Here is a 25,758-nt window from a genome sequence, read left to right as displayed (position 1 = left end):
AAGAAATTGAAAAAAAAACACATGCATGATAAGGCTAACATGATGGGGCTCTGAGCTCAGTCTTGACTTCCATCCACCTGAGTCTCTGTGAGCTCTAGGTGACTGCGAAACAGCCTTCCCCTCCTCTGTCCTCTGTGCTGCCCCCCTCCCCACTCCTCAGCCTGGGAAGAGACACAAGAACCAAGCCTCTTGCTCCTCCAAGTAGGGACTTGTTTTCTTTTGGATCATTTGATACTATTAACACAGATGAAGATTTAACGCCAGTAAACCAACACCATTGTTAGGAGCATTTCCAACCCCAAATTTCTCCTTGTAGCTCTGTGTAAGCAGGTGGATGTCATGCAACCTTTGGGAAACTGCACCTCAACATACAAAGATGAGGTTTTCAGAGCTCATGAAAAACAAGTAGGATTGAAATTTAAGCCTGGTTCAAAGCCCATACTGCCCCTTCCACTACATCTACCACACTGTAGTTCCCTTTAGGCTCCAAACAGAAAAGTGGCTGGTGCTCAGTACCTACAAGCAAAGTGTGTATGGAGGGTCATATGGCTGAGAGCAGGGGAGCAGATGGTATGAAAAAGACCTACTCCCTTCCTATTCCCCTCTCCTCACCTGCCTACCTCCCCATCAGCCCTCTCCATCCAGAGAATAGTACTATAAAAATGTACATAGAGCTTCAAATTGCACTAAGTACTTGAGAAATTTAACCCCTTCCATACAAACCTGTAAGGTAGAGCCTGTTATTAAGTTTTCCCAGTTTACAAATGGGCAGCAGGGGTAATTAAGGCTTGCAGATGTTATAAAACTCACCCAGGTTCACAGAGATAGGGTCAAGTCCAGATGGGCTGGATGGACCCCCCAGGCTTTGAATAAGCAGTCTACTGAGCACCCCTCCCTGGGACCCTTTTCTCCTTGCATGGCCCCCAACACATTCCTGGTTCTCCTCCTGTGCCCTCCACACCACAGCATACACTGCCTCTGCTGTCCCCTCTGTTACTATTCACACACAGAGACCTCTTAAACTCAAACTGACTTTAATGAGAATAAAACTTTAAAAAATAAATCTCTGGCAAAACACAATGCAGAGCAAAGGATCCAGGCATAGTCCAGCATCTCCCTACAGCCTCCATGCAGGCCCCTCCCACTGTACCTACTCTGATGAAGCACCCTTTCCACAGACCTGCTCCAGCAGCTGTCTGTTCCTTTTGCAGGGATGACTTAGGGATGCTGGCCTCACCAGGTCCCATCCCCAAGCCCCTGCCACTTGTCCCATTTCCAGGACTTCCAGGGATTAATCATTCTTCCCTTGACTCTCCTGATCTGTCTGGTCCCCCTAGTCTCACACAGGCCCCTCCAGCCCTCTGGTTCCCGTTGGTTCTAACAGGTTTCTTTGATCCCCAATGCCACCTCTCCACGGTCCTATCAGCAATCCCAGCCTTGCCCTGCTTCTCAGGTGGAGCCCTCTGACTTGACCCCAGTCCTGTCAGCCCCTGCACTAGAGAGCCCCACAAGTCTCAGCTCCCTGAGGCCCCGTTCTTCTGGACCTGGCTGTACAGGACAGTGTCTGAGCTGTGGCCTTTCCTGCCACTGTCAGCTGCAGCACCAGATTCAGGAAAGGCCAGGCCCTGGGGCTTGGGAGCTGGGAGGGGCTTTGTGATCCGAGAAGGGGGAGGCACAGCATAGTCATCAGTGGCAGGGTTGTAGGGGAGCTCATAGCCCTCCTCCTTCACTCGAGCCTGGCACCACCAGGCATCCTTGGGCTCCTGAGGCAAATCATAAAGGCCCCGGAGAGCAGCTGGGGCCAGGCCCTCAGGTTCATCATAGATGGGGTCCTCTTTGGGGTCCTTCAGCTTGGCCTTCATCAACTGCTGCTGCACATGCTCATACAAGTTCCAATAGAGAGTTTTCTTTAACTGTACCCTCTCCCCTGCCAGCGCAGGGGTGCTGTCCAAAGGGTCTGAGTATAGGGAATCCTGGGAAGGACCCTGAGGAATGCGCAGGGAGTCTAAGGGTTCAGCATACAGGGCCGGAGGGCTGCCTGGGAGCTCCTGGACGCCAGGGTGGGAAGCCAGCTTCTGCTCTGCCAGTTCTTCTCGGGAATCAGTTCTAACAACATCCTGCCCCTGACTAGCCTTGCCCTGGGCCTTCTGCTGGTGGATAGCAGTCTCAACAGCCTGAAAGATGTCATTTCCCTGTGCTGTCTGGAAAGTGAATGTTCCAGGGCCGGAGGAGCAGCGTCGGCCAGCCTCAAACGAGAACATTACCTGGAAAGAGTATGAAGGGAAATACATTACCAAGAGCCATCAGGCATGGTGAGTCACAGGGCTGAACTAGTTAGAGGGTCTACAAAGAAAAGACTAGCTGAGGAGGGAGATGGGCTCATGGGCTAGGCAAAAAAGGGTTATCAGAAGGCAGAGCTTCCCACCTTCCTGCTCTGTCCCACCTCACTCCACCCACGGCCCTGGACCCAGAAAGCCAGCCCTCCTGGACAACATACCCACCTTGTCTCGGCCATAGCGACGCAACAGAGTGTAGGGCCAAGAAAGGAGTGGCTCCAGTATCTGACTCTGAGTTCCCACAGTCAGGAGAGTCAGCCTCTGGGCCTCCACCCTCAGCACATAGGAGCCATGCAGGCCACAGCGCTCCGCTGCTTCAGTCCTCTGCACAGTTACCCAGAACTGCGATCCTGGAAGGAATGTGCAATCAGACTGGCACCTGACTGGGACCGGGACAGGTCGTCTCAGCACTCATGTGTAAGCCAGCTCTCAGGAACTTCCTACTTCCCCTTAGGTTCTTGGGACCTCTAATGAACCCCTTCCCTGGGCACCTTTCTTTCCATCCCATCCCTACCCAGCTTTTCAGGCGGCTACCTTCCCAGGTGGGGCTATACAGCGAGTTCTCCAGCATCTCCAGGGCAGAACGCTTGGGTGGGTTCTCAGCAGGTGCCAGAGCCCAGCTGCCTTTCTGGGGTAAAGAGAAAAGAGTATCGAGTACACTGTCATTCCCTCAGCGCGGTTTCGAGGGTCTAAGCCAGCCCAGTTCCTCTGCCGCTGAAACTACCCCCACCCCGAATCGCCTCTGGGGCCCAGTTCGGCTTGCCCCAGCCCCTCGCAAGCAATCCTGGCCCCCTCACCGGAAAGGCGTTTAGGCACAGCGTTTGCACCCAGGCGGCGCTGGACGGCGCGTCGGCCGCCAGCAGGTGGGAGCGCTGTGCGGTGTCCAGGCGGAAGGCGGCGGCTCCAGGCGCAGGGGGACTCTCCAGAGCCACGGGCACCACGCTCACACACTCAGCTAGACGGATCACCTTGCAGTCCAGGCGACGCGAGGCCACTCGGCCCCCTCCAGAGCTCGACCCCTTGTGGTCAAAGAACTCGAGGCGCGCTACACCGTGGGGGCTGGCCGGGTAGAGCACGGCCCAGGTCTTCCTCCACCTCTGCGGAAAGAGAGCGAGAGACGCTGGGGAGACAGCGAGCCAGGGCTGGCGGCCCGGCCCCAACGGGGAACGAGGGACTAGCGCAGGCCTTCCCGAAGAGGATGCCGCTGAGTCTCCCCAGGACCAGAGAGGGCGTGCCCCAAGGCCGGCAGCCACTTCTCCGCAGTGTGCAAAGAGACTCCGCGGGAACTTCACAGGGTTCGCGGCTCCTACGCCGCGCTCCTACCTACTGCCTCCCTCCCCCTTCCTGGGCCCTTTCATCCACCCCTAGCTCTAATCGGGCGGCACCCTTGCCCCGGGCTACCTTGGTACCGAAACGCTGACTCTGCAAGAAGAGCGGCCCTTCCATCAAGGCCCCGTCCATGGCCCCCGGCGGTTCCGTCTTCGCTTCCCAGCCCGGGGCCGGGGGCGGGGCGGGGCTGAACGGGGAAGGGGAGGGGCGGGGCGGGTCCACTAGAGGCGTTCCTGCCCCCGCTCCGGCCCCGGGGAACCGCGAAGCGGAAGGGAAGAGAGGCGCAAGAAGGGAGAGGGGCCTCTCCAGATAAACTGGACGGCACACTCCCTCCAGGCCTCTACCCTATCCCCAGCCCTGAGACGGGCGCAAACGGCTCCACCAAGGGAAACTTCGCGGTTTCCGCCAGAGGGCTCTGGCGCCTGGGCTTGGGAGCTGCATTTGACGTCATATGCTCAACGTGACCTAGTAGTGAAGGCCGTGACATCACCTGGAAAGTGCTGACGGGCACCCTGGGGACCCGGAGGAGCCACGTGGGTCCTCCTAGCCTCAGTTCCCCCAACCAGAACCGCCTCTAGCCTGGCTGTTTACTCTCCACGGAGCAGGCGCTCAGGCCTGGAAGGCTCTCCGGAGCCCAAAGCTGAGCCCTGGCCTTCCGCCGCCGCAGGGGCCGGTGCCTGGGGCCAGTCCGCTGCCCTGTGGCCTCTTGAGTGTCCAGTTGCCTGACCGCGGCTGCACGGCCTCCAACACGAGGGAAAAGAAAGCTTCATTGAGCCGACCGGGAGGGGAGGGGCAGGGAGAGGTGGAGCAACAGTGGCAGCTAGCTCCTCGGGGGGAGGGGAGGACCTAGAGGAGGGACCTGGCCTGGGAGGAATTCAGGGAGAAGGCGGAATGTAGGAGGGCTCTAGGGGACGTGGGAGGGACAAAAGGAGAGAGGGGAGAGAGGGGAGGGGTCCAGTCTCCCAGGCCGAGTACTTTTTTTTTGGAAGCCCTAGGACTGATCTCCAGGACCAGAACTCTTCTCCCAGCGTCTAGGGCCCCCGCTCAGCCAAAGGTAGGGGAGACACATTCCCGAGGAAGGGGAGTTGCGGATGCAGAGGATGGTGGAGGGACCGGGGTGTAGGGGTGATGTGGGATGGAGACGAGGGGAAGCCAACCAGCTGAAGGTTTTATTATTGTCAAAGAAAAATGAGACAAGAAGACTGGAAAGAGGAGGCAGATATGGGGCAATGGGTGGGTGGGGGTGGAGGGACTGCAGGGTTTTTCAAAGAGGGCAGCAGGGAGGGCCCTAAGGCTGAGGAATGCTCTGTGAGGCCTGACCCCTGTGCCCCTAAGCCAAAATGTCCCCAGAACAAAACTGTCCTGTTGGGTTGTTTGTCTGAGTGTGGGGAAGCGTGTTGGGCGCCCCCCTCCACTGCCCGTTGTAGAGGAGCTGTTCTCAGCCCCAGACAGAGAGGCCTTAGCTGAGGAGCTGAATGGTGCCCCGGCCTCCGGTTGCCCGGTGACAGTGGTGGCGATATTGGCAGGAGGCTTGGACAGCCCCACCCCACCACACCCCCCACCCAACTTGAGGCCTAGCCCTCTTGGGCCTCTTGACCTGCAGAGCATGTGAGAGCCTGTGTGCTGGGTAGGGCATGCAGTGGGCTCTCTGTGCACTCTAGTCTCTCCGCTCTGCCTCAGAATCTGCCCAGATAGGACTCTGGGCTTGGCCTCCATTCATGCGACCCTAGAGCCGAGGGTTTCCTAAGCCCCCTTGCCTACTTCTCTCCATGATCAGTAGTTGTCTGTCCTCTGTCTAACTGGCTGAATGGGGTCATCTAGGTCCCTCTGGCCTCTGCTTCTTGGCTCCTATTAGTCCCCCTCCTCCTCACCTGTTGTCTGCATCTCTCAGCCATTCCCCAATTCTGTGTGCCTGGCTCTCTCCCAACCCCCTTCTGTCCATCATCAGCACTGTGTGTGTGTGTGTGTGTGTGTGTCTTTCCTCCTCCCTCCCTCCTTCTCTCTCCCCCTTCCTCTCCCTTTCCTTTTCTCTCTCTCCTCAATCTGAGTCTCTCAGTCTATGCCTCCTTCACTTTGTGTTTCAGCCCCTTTTTAGTGTTTCTTTCTCACTGTCTTAGTCCCTGTCTTTCCCTCTGTCTCTGGTCTTACTAAGTGTCTCTTTTCCTCTCATGACCTCTCTCTCGGACCTTGGCTGGCTCAATCTCAGTTTCTCTCACATGCACTCTCTCTCTGGGGAACCCAGGCCTTCTCTGCCATGCGACCTGTCAGTGTCTGGCAGTGGAGCCTGTGGGGGCTGCTGCTGTGCCTGCTGTGCCTGCTGTGCAGCTCGTGCCTGGGATCTCCATCCCCATCCATGGCCCCTGAGAAGAGGGCCGGGAGCCAAGGGCTGCGGTTCCGGCTGGCTGGCTTCCCCAGGAAGCCCTTCGAGGGCCGTGTGGAGATACAGCGAGCTGGTGAATGGGGCACCATCTGTGATGATGACTTCACGCTACAGGCAGCCCATGTCCTCTGCCGGGAGCTGGGCTTCATAGAGGCCACAGGCTGGACCCATAGCGCCAAATATGGCCCTGGAACAGGTGAGCACTGCTCCAGGTGTAGCCTAGGTATTACCTCAATGTGACCTAAGTTCAGGGAGAGAGACCATCAGTATGGCACAGCCACAGGGACACAGAACACTAAGCATAGCCAGTGTTGAGTAAATCCACGAGTAATAAACCAGGCAACATAGTCACTTCTCAGAGCTGTGTGTTCTTAAGCTGGTCAATGCCTTCTCTGAGCCTTGATGCCCCATGTGATAAAAGACTAGAAGATATCTAAGTTTCTGTTGAATAAAATATGATTATCCAAAGCCATGCATGAGCACAGCTCTGTTAAAGTGAGCCCTGTATGGTTAAAGTACAGCTGCTTTAATGAGAAGCTGAGAGCAGGTAAATAATGTCTGGATGACCCAAAGCCAGACAGGATCACAGATATTGCAGCTGACAAAATCACATTATAGGCCAGAGCTGAAATCAACAAGCTGGAACTGACTAGAGCAAGTATGAATGTGGCTATTAGGAGTGTAGGAGAAATTCCGCCTGAGGCCTTGGGGGTGCTTGCATTGTACGAGCCCACAATGGGATTGATAGACAGATGCTGGTACAGTCTGCAGCTGATACCCCAATTCCAACTGGCTAGACCACTTCTAAACTACTTGTAGATGCCACATTGTAAGAGACATGATAGAAAATGGAAATTCTTTCAGAGGAGAGCTGCCTAACTGTGAAAGATTTTTTTTTATTATTGCTTGATTTGAAAGAGAGAGAGAGGAAGTGAGAGACAGCAGAGGGGGAGAAGCATCAATTTATTGTTCCAGTTAGTTATGCATTCATTCATTGATTCTTTACATGCCCTGACTGGGGATCGAGCAACCTTCGCATAGCAGGACGACACTCTAACCAACTGAGCTACCCAACCAGGGCCCAGATGTGAAAGATTTGAAGCCAAGTTTCAAGGATGAGTAGCTGAAAAAACCAGGGATTTTTGACATGAAAAGGAAAAAAACTTGGATAGCAATTACATGACGGTTATCTTCAAATATGAAGATAGTCATGTGGCTGAGGGACTTTTTTTGGATGGCATCAAAGGACTGAATCAGACCTGGTAGGGGAAAGTCATAAAGAGTCACAAGGGCCCTGCTGGTGTGGTTCAGTGGATTGAGCACCAGCCTGCAAAATGAAAGGTCGCCAGTTCAATTCCCAGTCAGGGCACATACCTGGGTTGCAGGCCAGGTCTTCAGCTGGGGGCATGTGAGAGGCAACCGCACATTGATGTTTCTCTTCCTCTCTTTCCCCTCCCTTCCCGTCTCTAAAAATAAATAAAAATAATTTTTTTTTTTTAAGTTCACAAGGATTTTGTGATCATTCCCATAGCCTTGTGGGGCAGGCAGTAGGTGCCCCAGCAGAAGCTGGGGAAGTCCTGTCAGGATATGCTTCAGGGGTCCCTGCACAATGGCTGAAACAGATGACCTTTTAGGGTCCACTCAATTCTGAGAGGAAGTCAGTAACAGCCATTTCAGTAAGGCCCAGGCAGAGAGAAGAACAAGGAGCAATGTGGAAGCACAGACAGGGTGAACACATGGGAAACTGGGAAGCTGAGGTGAAAGACCTTAGATTCCCAAGTCTCACAAATGGCTCAAACCCCTAAGCCCCCATTGGTTATGTGGTCTTAGGCAAATTACTTCTCTGAACACTCATTTCTTTATATCAAGCAGTGGTAATATCTTCTGGCAGCTTTGTTCTAAGAATGATCATGTATGTACACACCATGGCAGACTGCCTACACACAATAGGTACTTGGTTAATTGAACTATCACTGAGTGGGTAAGAACTGAGCAAACTTTTGTTGTATTCTCTTGTTTTTTTACTCACGGTACCAAATTCCTGACTATCCCCAAGTCACCACCAATCCTGCATCAATTCTATGCCTTCTTTCCTATTCCATCTAGGGTCCCCTGTCCCTTCATCACCCATTATCTTACCAGAAAAATGGAATCATCATGGCCGAGTGTGAAGACTCCATTCTCACTCTCCCCAACTCCCCCCATCCTACCTCCCCAAGCCTCATTGTCCCTTCATCTCTCCCTCCACAGGCCGCATCTGGCTGGACAACCTGGGCTGTAGTGGGACTGAACACAGTGTGACCGAATGTGCCTCCAGGGGCTGGGGAAACAGTGACTGTACCCATGATGAGGATGCTGGGGTCATCTGCAAGGACCAGCGCCTCCCTGGCTTCTCTGACTCCAATGTCATTGAGGTCTGCAGTACACACACACACACACACACACACACACACACACACACACACACTCCAGGATGGCCAGACAGAGAGGGCTATGGGGTGTTATATGTGGCTAGAGGAGACTCTAGAAGGTAGGGGACTCCGTATGCCCCACTGGATAATTCGGGTTGGTAGGAAGCTGGGGGCTGGGTGGGTGGGGGCAAATGGTAGGGCTCCTAGATGTTGAAAAATCCAGATTTGTTTCAACATTAACAAATCTGGCAGGGACCTGGTCCCCAGGACACCCTGGAACATCTCCCTTCTTACTTGCCCCCTCCTACAATGCCACTTCCTATGTGAAGTGCTCCCTCCTGCTCCAGACAGTGAGGTGCTCCTTCCTAGCACCCTTGATCATTCCTCAGGGCACATCACAGCAGTCCTTCCACTCAACACCCCACACACCCCAGTCAACACACCATTGGGGGAGGTATGCATCTGTCAGCCCCTGCTCCCCTGTTGGGTTTGCAGGAAGCACGTGCAATGTGGGTTCCTTAAGGGGGGCAGGACATGTGATTCCTTCCTGTGCTTGTGGTCCCATCCTCAGGTAGAGCATCACCTGCAAGTGGAGGAGGTGCGACTTCGACCAGCAGTTGGGCGGGGCAGGCGACCCCTGCCTGTCACCGAGGGACTGGTCGAAGTCAGGCTTCCCGATGGTTGGTCAAAAGTATGTGACAAAGGCTGGAGCGCCCATAACAGCCACGTGGTCTGCGGGATGCTGGGCTTTCCCAGCGAAAAGAGGGTCAACACGGCTTTCTACAGGTGAAGGGATACGGGTGCTGGTGGAGCAGACTTGGATGGAGGGGTGCTCCTTAAAGAATGGGTTTGAGAGACCTCTAAGAGGATCCAAGCACACGGAAGGCAGGGGAGGAGGGGAAGTTCTGGGACAGTGGGGGAAAGGAGAGACCATTGCGAGGCTGGAGAGGTGAGAAATATTGTGAGACCATGAAATGCTCCTCCAGGCGGGCCTGCAAGGGGACCGTGAGACTCCTGATCTCTGATGTCCCTAGCGGGGGCGGGGTGAGTGGCGGCCGGTGGCGCGTCGGTGCAGTGACGCCAGCGGTTGGCAGGCAGAGTCCCGTTCAGGGCCTCGCGCCCAGACTCGAAGCCACGCCCAGCGGCGACGGTCCACAGGCGGTTAAAGTCACGGCGCTGGCGCAGCCGGGATCCCGAGTTCGAGTTCGGAGAGGAAAAGGACGCACCTGGCCCAGGCGGGCGCCAGTTGTGTGCTGCGCAGGGCTGGGTGACCAGGATCTGAGGACTGGAACTGGTTCGTGTTGCTCGCGGGGCGGTGTGTCCCCAACCTAGGGACAGTCCCTGAGAGCCAGAGGAGGAGGGCGCCCCGCCCTGCATTCAGGCAGCCAGTTGGGTGCCCTGTGAGCACGAAAGCTCTAAGGACTTCTAGGTATGTTTTCTAGAATAGCCTTCGGCCCTCCACCTGCCAGAGAGCCCTGGTGTACGAGCCACCTTCCAGAATAGCGAAGCACACTGGGGACCAGCTCAGTGCTTACAGCGTCTCCCTTCCCTGGAGCATCTGATTTGGTCGTTTTGAGAAATGTGGAAATCTTTAGTCTCTCTATAATCTACTTTTGCAGGCTAAAAATGCTTATTTTCTTCAGCATTTCCTTAGATCAGTTTTGCAGAAAAACCTCTTGACATCTAGGTGACCTTCCACTGTGCACACTACTTCTGGCGTGATCTGACATGGTCTGATCAGAGAAATGCTCAACTTTGACTAAAGCATGCCTAGAGTTTTCATTGCCTTTCTGTTGAGGCAGCATCCCACTGCTCATACTGAACTTGTAATCACCTAAAACCAATTCAGGTCTTCCCTTGTCTTTCATACTGATAGCGCAGCCTATTTGGACCTAAATCCATGTTGAGTTTACTCTATTAATTTGCTATATGATTTTAAAACCTTTTTGAAAGCCATGATGATCCCATGAGATTATCTTGAATCTTGACATTATTTTCCATGTTTCATTCTTCCCAATCTCCTTTATTAGACAGACCTGATAGCTATGTCTTCAGGCTTCATCAGAGTAACTGTTGAAATGTTTAAAACTAAAGCCTGCTTCTTCTTATGAAACTTTCCTCCAGGTTTACATAAAGCCTTTTATCATTAGTTACAAGATGTTATTTCAGCCAGTTGGGAACCAACTGAACACTGCAATGATGTAGACAACATTTCACCATCTTATCTATAATAAATTCACAGATTTTGTTAGTCTTTGCTAAAACCCAGATATACTATGTTCATAGCCTTTCTCCAGCCCTCTGATTAGTAATCGTTCAAAAAAGAAAGTCATGGTGGTTTGACTGAGTTAATTTTTACTGAAAGCATTTTAGGCCTCTAAGGATCACCATAATTTTCCCTCAATGTTCACAAACTTTCTATTTCAAATCTTACTCTATAGAGTATTACTGATCTGTCAGTTGAGGAATCCTTTTCTTCTTTTTAAAAGTCAATATATTATCCAACTTCCAGTCTTTTCCATACTTGCTCAAATTTTCATCTGAAATTTCTTTCAGCCCCCCAAAATACACTTTATCTGCTCTAGAGACACAACTGTTTTAAAGCATGTATGTGATGTGCTCCTTGACTATTATTTTCCTGGGGCTATACTTTTTTCTCTGTGTTTGTTCTTTATCTTTCCTAATCCAAACACCAGGGTCTGAAAGATGAGTATGATTTAAATAGCAAGCATTTCAAGTGAAGAGGATAGCGCAAACAAAAGTGTAGAAATTTGTCCATTCGGTGTTATTTATTGCATGCCTACTGTGTGCCAAGGGCTGTTATAGACTGTAGGGATTCAACAGTGAGCAAAACAGACAAAAGTCCCTGATCTCATGGACTAGGGAGGAATCGTAAAATGAGAATGTAAGAACGGCATGGAGTATAATTATTAAGAATAAAGCAGGGAAGGGGTCAGGAAATGGTAGTGGGATTACAGTTTTAAATAGAGTGGTCAGCAAAGGCGTCTTTGAGAAGGCATCATTTGAGAAAAGATTTAAAGGAGGTGAGAGCACAAGCTATGCACAAATCCAGACTAGCATTTTCAGGAACAGTGATCATAAATGAAAAAAATCCAGGGGAATGTGTTGGGGGTTTCAAGTCAGACAAGGGAGGCATTCTCATGGGTAACAGGATACTACGGTACTTCTAGATTCTAAATAATACTACATCTTTCTGAGCACTACTCTGGAAGTCAAGATGATCTCTCTGGGTTACTGGCGAAAGGAAAGTGCCAAGTGTATTTTATTTTAGACATATTTGAGAATAGGACATTGGGGAAATTTTTTTTACATTATTCTTACATGATGAAAGAGTCTAAGTTCTTAGTAATGCCTTAGGGAAGGGACCTGAGAACTACTGTAGACTCTTCACTAGCAATATTGGACATATTGGATGTTTTGGCATAAAGGTCAACTAAGTACATCCTCAGGAAGTAGCCAGGGCAGGAAATACCCAACAGCTTCAGTCCTGTTTAGAATCTATATGTTAAAATATTAGTGCTCTTCACACCATATACTGTATCTAAACATGACTTCTCAAGAGCAACAGCAGAGCAGGACATGTTCAAAGAAATAATAACTAAGATGATAACAGGGTTCATAAACTTATAAGAACAGACAAACAGGACCTGCATTCAATCATAGAGAGTTGGACAGGACAAAGAGGAGGCAACAGTTAAATCTTTGAAATCAAAGGGGGAATGAGAGGAAAAACAGACCTAGTTTTCAGACCTTAGACTTAAGGCAACATCTTGAAGAATAAAATAGGTCAAATATTTAGACTAATGAAAAAGAAATAAGGTTTTAGAACTTATTTCCCTAGAAGTAAGTTTGGGGGATGAGCTCAGTTTGTGAATGACTAAAAGCATACAGGCTTTAACTTGGTCAGGAAGGGTGCTGTCATCCTAAGCAGCCTGGCTTCATGTTCCCCAGTCAAAACAAGTTGACATCCTTAGATATTCCTACCATGGTCTTTGGTCCTGGTTCACTAGCCTCAGGCATGGAAATACCAGAAGCCAGAGAGCATCCAAGAATAAAAAACAGTCCACCTCCCTAGATGTGACCAGGCCAGTTCTCTCTCCTCACCTGGTCAGTCTGGCAAGCCTAACAATCCTAACACCCTTCTACTTATGCCCTTTCCCTTAGCCCTTCCCTCAGATTTAGATCAGACTTAATATCAATGCACGAGTTCTTAGCCACCATCCGTCTTAACCTAATTTCTGTGGGTCCTGGTATAGGGGTTCTACCAGTCCTGAGCCCATGCCCTTTACTGCTGCTTACCCACCTGGTCATGTGCTTATGAGGCCAAACAGCTGTGAAGGGTAGAGCCTTGGGGGTATCTGATGTTATGATATCCTGTCACCACAGACCCTTTGGTTCTAGGAAAAGAAACCTTGTGCCTGGTCCTAGCTGCACCAGCCTTTCCCACTTGGTCCTAGAATGATCCTGACTCTGCTATTGTCTTATCCTCACAGAAAGTTGAGGAAGCGAGCGGCCAAAGCCTCAGCCCGACGCCCCAAGCCCCTTGGAAGGTAATGGGGCAAGAGCCCCGGGACCTCCTGCACACACCTGTGGCCCCAGGAGGTGGATGGATGGAAGACAGCCTATCCATGTCCATCCCCAAACCCAAGCTGATGAATTAAGGCTATGACTGCAAAATCGCCGTTCCAGAGAGGGATGGGGAGAGGAGGCAGGCATGGGAATGGGCAAGCTTTGATCTTAGGAAGTACAAGGAGGAATAATGAAGGAATGGCTGAGGCGAAGTCTCATCTTTATATTTCCCCCAAATAGCTTGGGCTGCAGCCTGAGCCACCTGCATGCTTCCTTCCCTTGCCCAGTCTTCTCCCTTAATTCACCCACAATCCCATTCTCTCATCTGCCTTAACTTTCCTCTTACCTCCTCCCTTCACCCACCTGCACTGACATAATTAGATTTCTCATCACTGTTGCTGAATCCAGAGAGCAGCACGAGATCCTAAAATGCACTTCGGTGGTATGCAGCAGTCAGAGTTTGTGGCAAATTGGGCCGCCTTTACTTTACCCCTTCCCACACTCTGCATAGGGGGTCCACCCCAGACATAGGGGAAAAAAATCACCCTCTGCCTTTCCTGGGCCATATTACCTAACCACTACTTCCACTAATTGCTTTCTCCTTTTTTCAGACCAATCACCAAGCATAAGGTCAAACCCAAACCCCGAGTGGGCAGGGGGCCAATCAAGAGGTAAATAAAGTTTAGGCTGGGTGGACAGGAGAGAGAGCACCTAGCCATGAGTCCGAGAACTGGGCTGTGGTCAGGAAGGGGTGCAAGACTGCCCTTCACCCAAGAGGTGGAGGAGCAGCAGCAGCTATTACAGACCACCTTCCAGATGATTCACTGAATGGTAAAGTAAGGCTCGCCCTTATGTCTCTGGGGAATTACACTTGTCACAGGATTTTTGAAAATCTCTGTAGGAGTTCATCCACTGACTACCCTTGTTCCACCTAACTCATTTATCGTCCCCCAGTGAATTCTAGTAGAAACTCTAGCACTTTTGTCCTTCGGGCACCGTGCTTGCCCCTCCCCTAAAAAGTTGTCGGTGTTTCCATCCTGCCTTTATTTGATTAATTTTTAAAAACAAGTTCTACTGGCCTGGAGGTAAGACTCAGTGTCCCCTCTGGAAACTCAACCAGGGATGAGATCCTCCCTGGCCCCACTGACACAATTAGGCTCCCAGTTCCATAATTTTCCTTCTGGGTTGCTTCAAAGAGAACACAAGTGATTGAAACATTTCCAACCTGTGATTACATTTCACTAGGCTTCCAAGGGCCATTTGCACATGCTAAGTCTCCCTGATAACTTCGTCAGCAGTGGCTGAGGTACAGAGAATTCATCCCTTTCTATTGTCCCCTCCTCTCTTCAGTGTGTTCTGAGATCATCCACTGGTCTCCTGGTACCCCTCATTCTCCAGCTCCTTCCTCTGGTACCTTCAAAGGACCTTGGAATTTGAGGGTGTTCATGTAGTGTCTTTTAGCTTAGGGTCATCTTTGCCCAACATGGCCATATTCTGGCCTTCCCTGACCCCCACATTAAAGTGCACACTGCCGTTTTTACTTTGTTAGTTGTGGGGAAAGAGGAGGAGGGAGTCCAGAAGAGAGATGTCTTCTTTCCTGTGATGGCCTCTTTGACTTTTATTTTTGGCCAAATCAGACTTTGGGAGAGTACCTGATCTCTGAGCTTCAGAATCCTCTTATCCTAAGCTTCCAATGGAATTCTGTCAAGTCTCCAGGCTTCCTTTATCTGCTGTGTTTGTAAACATGTCCTCCTCTCTGTCTTCCTAGTCAATATCTTCAAGTTGTCATGTTCCTTTCTTCCTCTGAGGGACATCGCTGTAATAATTCCCTGTCAAACCTCACAGGCCCACTCCACCAATACCAGGCCTCACAGCTGGTTCCCTTCCCCTCTGGGCTTGAACCAGGTATCCTGGGAAGAATGTATTTCACATGCCTCACTGCGGTCTCTCATTCAGTTGGTGTCAATAAACAAGTCCCCTTGTTCTCTCAAGCATCCCTAGTTTAGTCCCATTTTCCTGCTCCAGTGGCTATGGAACATTCTTTCTGTTATATTTAAATTGCAGAAGCACAGACTGCCTCATTAAAGACTCACAGCTTGACTCAGGTCTGAGGATATCTTTACCATTGTTGTTCATATTCGCTGTCCTTCTCTGGCCATATAATCTCCCTAACTTTTGTTTGTCTTGCATTTAAATACCATCATCCCTACATACACCAGCCCGTCTTTCATGTGTCCCCCATCTGGTCTGTTCTTCCCATAACTGCCTGTCATAGTCTGGCCTGGAAGTCCTCCGGCCTCTAAGGAGCCATTTAAACCCAAGATTTACTCACTCATTTGCTTCCTGACTCATTCAGTTATTCCATTATCAGTACAATAGAAGAATCTGCCCACTCTGGGTATTCAAGCTTCCTGTTCTTGTCGGCTGCCCCCTCCTGCCCATTTGCTCCTACTGGGCAGTCCTAGCTTCCCATTTTCTGCACAGAGGCCTTGGCCTCAGCCTCCATTATTAGGGTCAGCAGCCTGAAATCATTTGGAGCAAGGTTTCTACCAGGCATGTCAAGACTAGGTGCATTCCCATAGGGTTCTTCTGCTGCAGAGGTCCCATAGACCCTGCTGTCTGAGTAACCTAGGCTCTTTCAGCCTGGAAACTCACCATTCATTCCCTTTGTCTCTTTGGAGGGCAGCATAGCAGAAAGAGGGGAAGAGGGGGGATAAAATGGTTGTGGGAGGAGGGTTGTGAGCCAAGAGGCAGGAGCATTGTTTTACCCTGCTGCTCCCCACTCCTGTCCCCCTCCCCCCCAGGCTGCTGGCCCAGCGGCAGCAACACTCCTTTGGTCTGCATGGGGTGGCGTGCGTGGGCACAGAGGCCCACCTCTCCCTCTGCTCCTTGGAGTTCTATCGTGCCAATGACACCACCAGGTGCCCTGGGGGTGCCCCTGCGGTGGTGAGTTGTGTGCCAGGTCCTCTCTACGCAACGTCCAGTGGCCAGAAGAAGCAACAACAGTCGAAACCTCAGGGGGAGGTGTGTGAGACAGTGACTATGACCTTCCCCACCCTAGGTGGAGAACCCCCCCCCCCCCCCAGCCTGGCTACCCCTAAGCACAGCCCTGACCTTTAAGGACAGAGAGGAACCTTCCAGCGGGTGGGCCACAGACCTTAGACCCCACCCTCATCCCTTTGACCATTCATCTCCAGGTCTGCTCAGCCCTGCTGATGTTCCCATTGACTGCCACTGGAATATCTCTCTTCTCTATAGGTCCGAGTGCGTCTAAAGGGTGGGGCCCACCCTGGAGAGGGCCGGGTGGAAGTCTTGAAGGCTGGCACATGGGGCACAGTCTGTGACCGCAAGTGGGACCTACAGGCAGCCAGTGTGGTGTGTCGGGAGCTGGGCTTCGGGAGTGCTCGAGAGGCTCTGAGTGGTGCCCGCATGGGGCAGGGTGAGGGAGATGAAGGTGGGAGGAATGGGGAAGGAAGATGTACACGCTCTTTGGGGCGGGGGGTGGTGGTGGAATACAATCCTTGGAAAGAAGGAAACACCTGGATAGACCATGAAGGCCCAATTACAACCTCCTGATCTTTGGTCTATGACCCTAGGCATGGGTGCCATCCATCTGAGTGAAGTTCGATGCTCTGGACAGGAACCTTCCCTCTGGAAATGCCCCCACAAGAACATCACAGCTGAGGACTGTTCCCATGGCCAGGATGCTGGAGTACGATGCAACCTGCCCTACACTGGGGTAGAGACCAGGGTGAGTCATACTTTCCACCTTGGCTCAGATACCTCACATCTTATCTGGTCCTGATCACACTCTGAAGTGTGATGGCTCCTCAACCACTGCCCTGGGCCCCTGCAATCCTGCAGCTCTAACCTGACACCACCACTGCTTGCCCTTTATGTGCCTCTGAGTCACCCTTCAGCCACATGCCTGCCACAGACTCCCACTGCCCCACCCCAAAAGCTTTCCCAGCTCTTCCCTTCTGTCACTACAGATCCGACTCAGTGGGGGTCGCAGCCGATATGAAGGGCGAGTTGAGGTGCAAATAGGGGGACCTGGGCCCCTTCGCTGGGGCCTCATCTGTGGGGATGACTGGGGGACACTGGAGGCCATGGTGGTCTGTAGGCAACTTGGACTGGGCTATGCCAACCATGGCCTGCAGGTGAGTGGGAAGGAGAGAGGAACAAGGTTATTGCCTCCAAAGCCTTTGTTTGGGGCAGAGGACTATAGAAATGAGTCCTTTGGCCCAGGAGGCTGGGCCTCACAGAAACACTGGCATATGTCCCCAGGAGACCTGGTACTGGGACTCAGGGAATATAACAGAGGTAGTGATGAGTGGAGTGCACTGCACAGGGACTGAGCAGTCCCTGGACCAATGTGCTCACCATGGCACCCACACTGCCTGCAAGAGGACAGGAACCCGTTTCACTGCTGGAGTCATCTGTTCTGAAAGTGAGTGGAGAGCCAGCCAGGGAAGGGAGGTTCTGGGCTACTCCTTTCTGAGAGGGCTGTAATCCGGAAGGGTAACAAACCAGCTTTATACACTCCTATTGAAGGGTGGGGATGAAAGCACCCCCATCTATCCCCACCCTTCAGCAGTGACTTCTAACACTCCCCTTCCTTTCTGGGTGCAGCCGCATCAGATCTGCTGCTGCACTCAGCACTGGTGCAGGAGACCGCCTACATCGAGGACCGGCCCCTGCACATGCTATACTGTGCAGCAGAAGAGAACTGCCTGGCCCGCTCAGCCCGCTCAGCCAACTGGCCTTATGGCCACCGCCGTCTACTCCGATTCTCCTCCCAGATCCACAACCTGGGACGAGCTGACTTCAGGCCCAAGGCTGGGCGCCACTCTTGGGTGTGGCACGAGTGTCATGGGTGAGTGGGTCAAGTAGAAGAGCAAGGCCACTGGGGATAGGGTGAGCCTGCTGGGGGCAGTAAAGGAAATGGGTTCCCTTGTCTCTTGTCCCCACAGGCATTACCACAGTATGGACATCTTCACTCACTATGATATCCTTACTCCCAATGGCACCAAGGTGGCTGAGGGCCACAAAGCTAGTTTCTGTCTAGAAGACACAGAGTGTCAGGAGGGTGAGTTGGGGCCTAGAATGGACTACAGTACCTCCATCCCACAACCTTGCCTCACACTGATTTATGCCTTCAGATGTCTCTAAGAGGTATGAGTGTGCCAACTTTGGAGAGCAGGGCATCACTGTTGGTTGCTGGGATCTCTACCGACATGACATTGACTGTCAGTGGATTGACATCACAGATGTGAAGCCAGGAAACTACATTCTGCAGGTACCTGGGGTCTGATATATCCTGTTAGCAAGTGGAAGGAGTGTTTACTCAAGACACCCTTGAATTATGTTTCCTTTCTCCCACTCACAGGTGGTCATCAACCCCAATTCTGAAGTAGCAGAGAGTGACTTTACCAACAATGCCATGAAATGTAACTGCAAATATGATGGACATCGCGTTTGGGTGCACAACTGCCACATTGGTATTTGGTGGGAAGAGCAGCCCAGGAAGACTGGGAGATGGGAGGGAAAGGTCTTCATTCTCTTCTCCCCAAGTTGTTTGCCTTCCCACCCACCTCTGGATCTCCCAGCCTCTCCACTTCTACCCACCCTTACCCACAATGGATCTGTTTTCCTGCCCAAACCACCCATTCACTTTGCAGGTGACGCCTTCAGTGAAGAGGCCAATAAGAGGTTCGAACGCTACCCTGGCCAGACCAGCAACCAGATCATTTAAGGTGCTAATACCCACCTCTTCAAATCACACTGGCCCCTAATAGCAGGGGTCTGAGGCGGCCATTACCTCAGCAGCTTACCAAGGAACCCCTGATGTCAGCAGGTCCGCCGCACTCATCCTGTGTGCATAACAGATGTGGAGCTGTCAAGCAGAAGTTATCACCCTCTTTCCTAGGCCAGCTCTCTGGATCTGTGGCCCAGTATGGGAAATCCTGGCTCCCAGGCCCAGCACTTAACTGAGCTCACCACAAAGAGCAGCACCTGATTAACTGGCCAGAACAAATGACAAGAGCAGCTCGTTTTCTTGAATAGGAAGGTCAGAATGGTCAGCTCCAGTATATCCCCTCAATTCGGGGGGTAATACAGCATTACCTCTAGCCTTTTTTGTGGGAGAGAGGATCAGCACTCCCCTGCCTCATTTTTGATTATAACATGTTGCTAGGTATAATTTTATTTTATATAAAAAGTGTTTTTGTGATTCCTCAGAGCCCAGGGATTGATGCTGGTGGTTGGAGGGACCTGCCCCACACTGGTTCGTTTAATCCTCTGTCCAGGTGCCCTCAGAGCCTAGGCCAGGAAGGCAAGTGGAAATCAGAGCAGGAACCTCGTACTCTTGCTGATCTTTTCATTCTGTAACTTCAGGGGTCACATATAAGGTCAGTGTTTCTGGTCCCCGCCGAATCCGTACTGCCAGCCGGGATTGGGTTCGAACAGCTTCATAAATATCTTCAGCATTCTGTACCAGCTGCTCCCCAATGGCCAAGATCACATCACCTGGTCGCAGACCAGCCCTATGGCAAAAGGTGGACAGAGAGAAAGGAGGGAGTAGATAGCCTAGTTCAAAGGCACATGTACATCTCACCCATCTCCACCTCATAGTGCAGTCTCCCCCTCACCGGTGTGCAGGGGAGTCCAGGATGACTTTATGGATGAGCACACCATGCTGAACATCAGGAAAGCTTGGTTCTCGAAGCTGTAGTTCAGCAAGGATGCTGAAAGGACACAGATCACCCTGTTAACCACACCAAGGTTCTCTCCCCATTTTAGGTTCACCGTAAATCTCTCATCAACACTAACAACTATACAGACAGGGAATGCTCTAGGTACTCCAGATACAAAGCAATTTACTTTCTGCCTTCTAGTAGTTACAAGTGGGATATGCATAGAAAAGGTGCCTAATTCCACATAACATATATATAACAATATAACATATTGTGAAATCAATAGCGCTACTCTTGTTCTAGAATCCTAAGCTTTAAGGAGTAGAACTTAAGCTGAGCCTAGAAGGATGGGCCCGATATTTAACCATAAAAAGAAAAAAAAGAAAAAAAAAAGAGCAACATAAATATAAACCTGGAACAGGGAGTCAGGTTGGCTGGAACAGAATACAGTCGTGTAGGAAGCTAGGTCTGGACAATGGAAAATGGCCCCTAAACACCAGGTTAATAGGTTGAAGGATTTAAATCAAAGCAGTGATGGAATGAAATCAATCTGGTGGCAGTTGTGCAAAATGGAATGGGGTGAAAAGTCAAGAGGATGAGAGAGGACAGCTCTTCTGACAGCTCCAAGAGTGAGGCAGTTCAGCATTGATAAAGATAGAATATTCTGAGAATAAATCTCAACAGAAGTGCCATTTGCCCACTAATGGCAGTCCTACAGGTCACTACCACTAAACCTCATACCTGGGAGTCAGGGTCAACATCATCACCCCAATGTAGCGGCGCTTGGACCCACTGATTCCAAACCAGGAATCTGTGATAAAGAGACAAATGAGCCCACCCAGCTACATCCTTCTTTCCCCTCTCTTCTCCCAACAGACCCGTCTCCAACAAGGCCCAATCAATGCTCCTCCCACCACTTAAAGGAACTCCTCCCCCCCAAGCCAGGCTCACTCTTCTTTTCCCCTCGATGCAGAAACTCTCGAAGTCGATCAGAAGGGATAGCAAAGGATATCCCAGCTGTAACCTTCATGGTATTCACTCCAATCACCTCTCCATCCTGCAAGGAGAGTCAATAATTCCATAGCCCAAACAGATAGTAGAAAAAAGATGGGGGTACAAGAACAGCAGGGAGCACTGGGGAATTGGAGAGATCTGATTGGATTCAGGGAGACAGCTAACAAGGGACTGTTCAGAAACTTGACCCAACCTCACTGAATTAGGGAAAAATCCTCCCCTTCCCACACTGACCTGGGGCAGCGATTCTTGGAAGGAAGGATGTCCCACTCACCAGGTTAACCAGGGGTCCTCCAGAATTTCCAAACTGCAGGACAAGGAGAAAATATGAAATAGATCCAGGGACTCTATGACTGGGGGCATACCAAGATGTAGGCACTTTCACCAAATTCTACATTTCTGTAACCCAACCTCCATATAGTATAGACTCACCCACCTTTTATCACACTTGGTGCCTGCACCACAGTCTCTCTCCCTCCCCCAACCCAGACTGTCATTTTTCCATCTCAGTACGCACGTCAATAGCCGCATCAGTCTGGATATATTCCACATTGGTTTGTGGGAGGCCCAGGTCTCTGGCTGGACGCTGAACAGAGCTGACGATACCGGATGTAATCGTGTTCTGCAGTGCAAAAGGACTTCCCATGGCAACAACAAACTCCCCTTGCCTGACATCAGCTGAGCGCCCCAAGGGTAATGTGGGGAGGGGTTCCTAAAGGAGAATGGGTACAAGGGACAGGTCATCTGGAGACGCGAGCAAACTCAGAGCCCCTACCAGATCTGGCTTGCCCGGACCCCCACCATGGTCTTAATCCTCAGCGTGGCGATGTCTGCAACGGGATCGACAGCTGTGACCGTGGCTTCATAGGTATCCCCGCTAGGCAGCCTCACACGGACTCGGCGCCGATCGGCCACCACATGGGCGTTGGTAACGATGAGCCCGTCCGCAGCCACCACGAATCCTGAGCCATTCGAGATAGGGACTTCGCGACCCGAGAAAGGGTGCCTGCAATAGGGGGAAAGCACGCATGGGAGGAAGTCGGAATACTCCTGCTCGCCCGCCCTCTAGCCCGCGACTTCGGTGCTTCCTGGTCTACCCCATCTTTACCGGCCCAGGATCTCGATATAAACCACAGCAGGTGCAGTCTTCTCCACCACGTCCGCAATGAAGTTGTACTGACTCCGGGGAGAGGTGGGCGGTGAGCCAAGGACAGAGGCAAGGACTACATGGGGGCCCCGCCCCCCGCCCCACAACAACAGCAGCACTGCCCCCCCAGCGCCCAGTGCCACCGCCAGCCACATGCGCAGACGGGCTCCAGGGGTCCCTGAGTCCGCCGGAGTCTGAGTATCTGGGGTCCCCGCAGTCAGCCGCGCTCGGGAATCCGAAGTCCCCGACGTCAGGCATGTTCGTGGTCCGGGGACCCCCACAGAGAACTTGGCCCGGAGCCTGGGAGTCTCGTAAATCACTCCCACCCGAGGGTCAGGAGTTCCTGACGTCAGCAGGGCCCGGAGGTCAGGGGTCAACAGGGGTGCCTTCCCCCAGAGAATCCCCCCAAAAGCTCGCCATCCCTGAAGGTTCCAGCCTGCACCCCGCCCCGCCCTCAGTGCAGCCATCAGCTCCGCCTCGGCTGCCTCCTCGCCCGCCCTACACAGAGGCGGTGCCCGGGACGTAAGCTGGTGGACCGCGGGACGCGGGGCACGCCGGTATCTGCAGTCCTCCAGGAATGCACGCCGGACCAGGATTCCGGGAGGTCGACCCCGCCCCCCTCCCCGGGAATGCCGGGAATTGTGGTCCCTGCGGGACGCGAGCTCTGAGGTGGCCCAAGGGCCCGCGAGGCATGCTGGGGCTGTAGCCCTTCCGAGGCTCCTCAGCAGTTCGGATCCCGGCACCCTGGGCCTTGGCCCATAGACTCCGCCTTCCCAGGAGCCCCTGCGGCGGGTCGCGAAGATGGCGGCTGCAGCGACGACCGGACATCCCTAAAGCAACCGCGATGGAGCCCCCACCGGTTCCGGGGCCGGAGCGGCTCTTTGACTCGCACCGGTAAGAGCTCAGACGGAGAGAGGCCGGCTGCCCGGTCCACTCGGCCTTCGGCGCCCGATCAACCCGCCTTTCCCCCCCAGGCTCCCAGGTGACGGCTTCCTGCTCCTCGCGCTGCTGCTCTACGCGCCCATCGGGTTCTGCCTTCTTGTCCTGCGCCTCTTTCTTGGGATCCACGTCTTCCTGGTCAGCTGTGCGCTGCCAGACAGCATCCTTCGCAGGTTCCGACCCCGCTGCTCGGGGAGGGTCAGGACTGTGTCCAGCCAGAGATAGTGCAGTCACTACTGCCTGCGTCCCCAGGTTCGTGGTGCGGACCATGTGTGCGGTGCTGGGGCTCGTGGCCCGGCAGGAGGACTCCGGACTCAGGGATCACCGAGTCAGGGTCCTGATTTCCAACCACGTGACACCTTTCGACCACAACATAGTCAACCTGCTCACCAACTGTAGCACCGTGAGTGGGGCAGCGGGGAGGGGGAGCGTCGAAGACGAATTCGACACGTGCAGTCCCCCTGGGGCCCAGCTCAAGGCTATCCTTTGCCCGCCCGGTTTTTCCCTTGGAGACCACGAGATACTAGGCCTTACCCCTAACCCCGCTCCTATACCCCATATGCCAGTTTTCTGACTTCCCAACATTCTTTTCTTCTTGCTTTCTGTCTTCCCTGTTCCCAGCCTCTACTCAATAGTCCCCCCAGTTTTGTGTGCTGGTCTCGGGGCTTCATGGAGATGGATGGGCGGGGGGAGTTGGTGGAGTCACTCAAGAGATTCTGTGCTTCCACGAGGCTTCCCCCCACCCATCTGCTGCTATTCCCCGAGGAAGAGGCCACCAATGGCCGGGAGGGGCTCCTGCACTTCAGGTGGGTGAGCTACAGGTATTGGTCTCCAAATGAGTAGGTAGTCGGGCTTGGGGGCCCTCAGGTTTTCACAGCCTTCTTCAGCCCTGACTTCTCCATTCCTAGTTCATTACCTGTCTGTTCACTTTTTGGTTCTTTCCTCTTAATTTCTTTAATTCTCAACTTATCTACTTGGACAGTTTGAGAGTTTCCTCCTGTTTTAAGTCTGGTATGAGTTGCTGACTGGGCTGGCTGTCATCCCATTCTACTCTCTTCCTTCTTCTAGTTCCTGGCCATTTTCTATCCAGGATGTGGTACAGCCTCTTACCCTTCGAGTCCAGAGACCCCTAGTCTCTGTGGTGAGTGCCTGCTGGACAGGGAATTTGGGGGGCTTGGAAGAAAGTTTCCCACTCCTAGGCCCTGACTTAGATCTCCATGCCTTCTTCTCAGACAGTGTCAGATGCCTCCTGGTTCTCAGAACTGCTGTGGTCACTATTCGTCCCTTTCACGGTGTATCAAGTAAGGTATTAACTGTCCTTACTTTTTGGTGACTGGGAAAAGCTCATGTCAAGGTCAAGAAAGTAGTTGCCTCTGTCTTGTCCGTTTGTAGATCTTTTAATATCAAAGTTTCAACACAGGTGCAATACAAATACTCTCTACCCTCACCCCCACTGTCCCATGAAAAGAGGTATCAGAGTAGGGAAATGGTGACAGCCTCTACCCCTGGTGTCCCCAACATGGCCCTGGCTTGCTTTTTGCAGGTGGCTCCGTCCTGTTCATCGCCAGTTGGGGGAAGGGAATGAGGAGTTTGCCCTCCGTGTACAACAGGTGGTAGGGTACACAGGCAGGGTGGATGTGGGGCTCTTTCCTTAGGCAGAAGGGGAAGAAGGTTTGAGACTTTGACTCTCCCAACCTTCCAATTCTCCCTAGCTGGTGGCCAAAGAATTGGGTCAAAGAGGGACACGACTCACTCCAGCAGACAAAGCAGAGCACATGAAACGACAAAGACACCCCAGATTGCGCCCCCAATCAGGTGTGTAGTCTCTGTATACAAATATTTTTGTTTTGTTTTTTTCCAGCAAATTGTGATTTCCTCCCTATTCCTGTGCTAGTCAGCCTTTCCTTCCTCCTCATTCTCCACTCACCATATTTTGGATTTCTTTTTTGCAGTCCAGTCGTCTTTCCTTCCCTCCCCTGGCCGGGCTTCTGATGTGCAGCTGACAACTCTGGCTCAGAGAGTGAAGGAGGTTTTACCCCATGTGCCACTGGGCGTCATCCAGAGAGACCTGGGTATGGGAAAGGGTAACCTCACACAGAAAGACAGGCACAGAGATGAAAAGTGGATGGTGAGGAGAAATGGTGAGCAAGGGAAACAGATCCCTTCTCTCTTCCCTTCTCCCCAGCCAGGACTGGATGTGTAGACTTGACCATCACTAATTTACTTGAGGGAGCTGTAGCTTTCATACCTGAAGACATCACCGAGGGGACACTTCCCACAGCCTCTGCCCCTAAGGTGAGACCCAGGAAATGGTCACATCCAAGACTTGGGGTGGGATGGGGCAATCTACATACTCCCTATCCCTGATGTCTCTTTTTTGATCCTGAGACCCTAGCACAGTGCCTCTCTTGCAAAGTAGGCATTCGATGCGTGTTTAATGATGATGACTTCGCAAGCCCTCTGACATTGTGATCACCTCAGTTCCCCAGCTCTGGCCCGGTGACCCCTCAGCCCACAGCCCTAACATTTGCCAAGTCCTCCTGGGCCCGACAGGAAAGCCTACAGGAGCGCAAGCAGGCACTGTATGAATACGCGAGAAGGTGAGGGGCTTAGAGGACAGTGGGTAGGAAGGGGCAGGTTGAAGAAGGGAGCTAATTATGAAGCTAATATATAATATGGCAAAGCCCACACAATGTCTTTTCCCTATGTCCCACAGGAGATTCACAGAGAGACAGGCCCAGGAGGCTGACTTGAGTACAGGATGGCACCCAGAGCCGCAGGACGGAGACTGGGGGCAGCCCTCACCCAACTCACCAGGCCGGATGGGTGGGTGGTAGGAGGGGAGAGATGGGGCTACCCCCAATATCACATTAAACTTAAGGTTTTCACTCAAGGTCTAAAATGCCTCCTACGCAGC

At 52.2% G+C, this 25,758-nt stretch overlaps 4 protein-coding genes across 11 annotated transcripts; 2 read left to right on the top strand and 2 right to left on the bottom strand.

The window, feature by feature from the left end:
* Positions 1-1,017: 1,017 nt before the first annotated feature.
* DOK1 (docking protein 1) lies at positions 1,018-3,827 on the bottom strand. Its single transcript, XM_090280297.1, has 5 exons — positions 3,738-3,827; positions 3,134-3,433; positions 2,871-2,964; positions 2,502-2,686; positions 1,018-2,264 (listed from the first exon to the last, which is right to left on the bottom strand). Exons 1-5 carry the CDS (start codon positions 3,795-3,797, stop codon positions 1,515-1,517), a joined length of 1,389 nt encoding a protein of 462 aa, XP_090136423.1. The 5' UTR covers positions 3,798-3,827; the 3' UTR covers positions 1,018-1,514.
* Positions 3,828-4,662: 835 nt separating this feature from the next.
* Positions 4,663-19,287, top strand: LOXL3 (lysyl oxidase like 3). Of its 4 annotated transcripts, none has more exons than XM_090281584.1 (17): positions 4,663-4,719; positions 5,908-6,241; positions 8,296-8,459; positions 9,028-9,242; positions 12,971-13,027; positions 13,658-13,717; positions 15,851-16,070; positions 16,305-16,485; positions 16,643-16,797; positions 17,039-17,206; positions 17,334-17,496; positions 17,679-17,922; positions 18,020-18,135; positions 18,209-18,345; positions 18,436-18,547; positions 18,728-18,802; positions 18,976-19,287. In XM_090281584.1, exons 2-16 carry the CDS (start codon positions 5,920-5,922, stop codon positions 18,799-18,801), a joined length of 2,388 nt encoding a protein of 795 aa, XP_090137710.1. In that variant the 5' UTR covers positions 4,663-4,719; positions 5,908-5,919; the 3' UTR covers position 18,802; positions 18,976-19,287. The 4 variants fall into 4 exon arrangements, with proteins under 4 accessions (XP_090137710.1, XP_090137709.1, XP_090137712.1 ...); XM_090281583.1 differs by having other exon boundaries at positions 18,904-19,287; XM_090281586.1 differs by lacking the exon at positions 13,658-13,717 and having other exon boundaries at positions 18,728-19,287.
* On the bottom strand, positions 19,236-22,611 carry HTRA2 (HtrA serine peptidase 2). 2 transcript variants are annotated; one of them, XM_090281588.1, is made up of 8 exons: positions 21,864-22,521; positions 21,557-21,761; positions 21,273-21,467; positions 21,030-21,062; positions 20,693-20,798; positions 20,483-20,552; positions 19,697-19,792; positions 19,236-19,591 (listed from the first exon to the last, which is right to left on the bottom strand). In XM_090281588.1, exons 1-8 carry the CDS (start codon positions 22,367-22,369, stop codon positions 19,426-19,428), a joined length of 1,377 nt encoding a protein of 458 aa, XP_090137714.1. In that variant the 5' UTR covers positions 22,370-22,521; the 3' UTR covers positions 19,236-19,425. The 2 variants fall into 2 exon arrangements, with proteins under 2 accessions (XP_090137714.1, XP_090137715.1); XM_090281589.1 differs by lacking the exon at positions 20,483-20,552 and having other exon boundaries at positions 19,406-19,591; positions 21,864-22,611.
* AUP1 (AUP1 lipid droplet regulating VLDL assembly factor) lies at positions 22,540-25,734 on the top strand. Of its 4 annotated transcripts, XM_090281590.1 has the most exons (12): positions 22,555-22,796; positions 22,877-23,014; positions 23,094-23,244; positions 23,463-23,647; positions 23,910-23,982; positions 24,074-24,147; positions 24,385-24,451; positions 24,554-24,656; positions 24,794-24,913; positions 25,027-25,136; positions 25,323-25,441; positions 25,558-25,734. In XM_090281590.1, exons 1-12 carry the CDS (start codon positions 22,747-22,749, stop codon positions 25,676-25,678), a joined length of 1,311 nt encoding a protein of 436 aa, XP_090137716.1. In that variant the 5' UTR covers positions 22,555-22,746; the 3' UTR covers positions 25,679-25,734. The 4 variants fall into 4 exon arrangements, with proteins under 4 accessions (XP_090137718.1, XP_090137719.1, XP_090137716.1 ...); XM_090281592.1 differs by lacking the exons at positions 25,323-25,441; positions 25,558-25,734 and adding an exon at positions 25,230-25,316 and having other exon boundaries at positions 22,540-22,796; XM_090281593.1 differs by lacking the exon at positions 25,558-25,734 and having other exon boundaries at positions 22,541-22,796; positions 25,261-25,324.
* Positions 25,735-25,758: the final 24 nt, after the last annotated feature.

This window comes from Furipterus horrens, unplaced genomic scaffold (assembly GCF_987537825.1).
Source record: "Furipterus horrens unplaced genomic scaffold, mFurHor1.1.pri manual_scaffold_6, whole genome shotgun sequence".
Lineage (NCBI taxonomy): Eukaryota > Metazoa > Chordata > Mammalia > Chiroptera > Furipteridae > Furipterus > Furipterus horrens.
This window is presented reverse-complemented; position numbering and strand designations above follow the sequence as displayed.

Excerpts from the sequence above, each read along its gene's own strand:
- AUP1 (XM_090281590.1), top strand. The coding sequence starts at position 22,747 with ATGGAGCCCCCACCGGTTCCGGGGCCGGAGCGGCTCTTTGACTCGCAC. Across the intron at positions 23,015-23,093 it reads CCAGACAGCATCCTTCGCAG|GTTCGTGGTGCGGACCATGT; the intron begins GTTCCGACCCCG and ends CTGCGTCCCCAG. Across the intron at positions 23,245-23,462 it reads TGCTCACCAACTGTAGCACC|CCTCTACTCAATAGTCCCCC; the intron begins GTGAGTGGGGCA and ends CCCTGTTCCCAG.
- HTRA2 (XM_090281588.1), bottom strand. The coding sequence starts at position 22,369 with ATGGCTGCACTGAGGGCGGGGCGGGGTGCAGGCTGGAACCTTCAGGGA. Across the intron at positions 21,762-21,863 it reads TATATCGAGATCCTGGGCCG|GCACCCTTTCTCGGGTCGCG; the intron begins GTAAAGATGGGG and ends CCCCTATTGCAG. Across the intron at positions 19,793-20,482 it reads ATGTTGACCCTGACTCCCAG|CATCCTTGCTGAACTACAGC; the intron begins GTATGAGGTTTA and ends GTGTCCTTTCAG.
- DOK1 (XM_090280297.1), bottom strand. The coding sequence starts at position 3,797 with ATGGACGGGGCCTTGATGGAAGGGCCGCTCTTCTTGCAGAGTCAGCGT. Across the intron at positions 2,687-2,870 it reads GTATAGCCCCACCTGGGAAG|GATCGCAGTTCTGGGTAACT; the intron begins GTAGCCGCCTGA and ends CATTCCTTCCAG. Across the intron at positions 2,265-2,501 it reads GTCGCTATGGCCGAGACAAG|GTAATGTTCTCGTTTGAGGC; the intron begins GTGGGTATGTTG and ends TACTCTTTCCAG.
- LOXL3 (XM_090281584.1), top strand. The coding sequence starts at position 5,920 with ATGCGACCTGTCAGTGTCTGGCAGTGGAGCCTGTGGGGGCTGCTGCTG. Across the intron at positions 16,071-16,304 it reads AGTCGAAACCTCAGGGGGAG|GTCCGAGTGCGTCTAAAGGG; the intron begins GTGTGTGAGACA and ends TCTTCTCTATAG. Across the intron at positions 16,486-16,642 it reads TGGTGCCCGCATGGGGCAGG|GCATGGGTGCCATCCATCTG; the intron begins GTGAGGGAGATG and ends CTATGACCCTAG.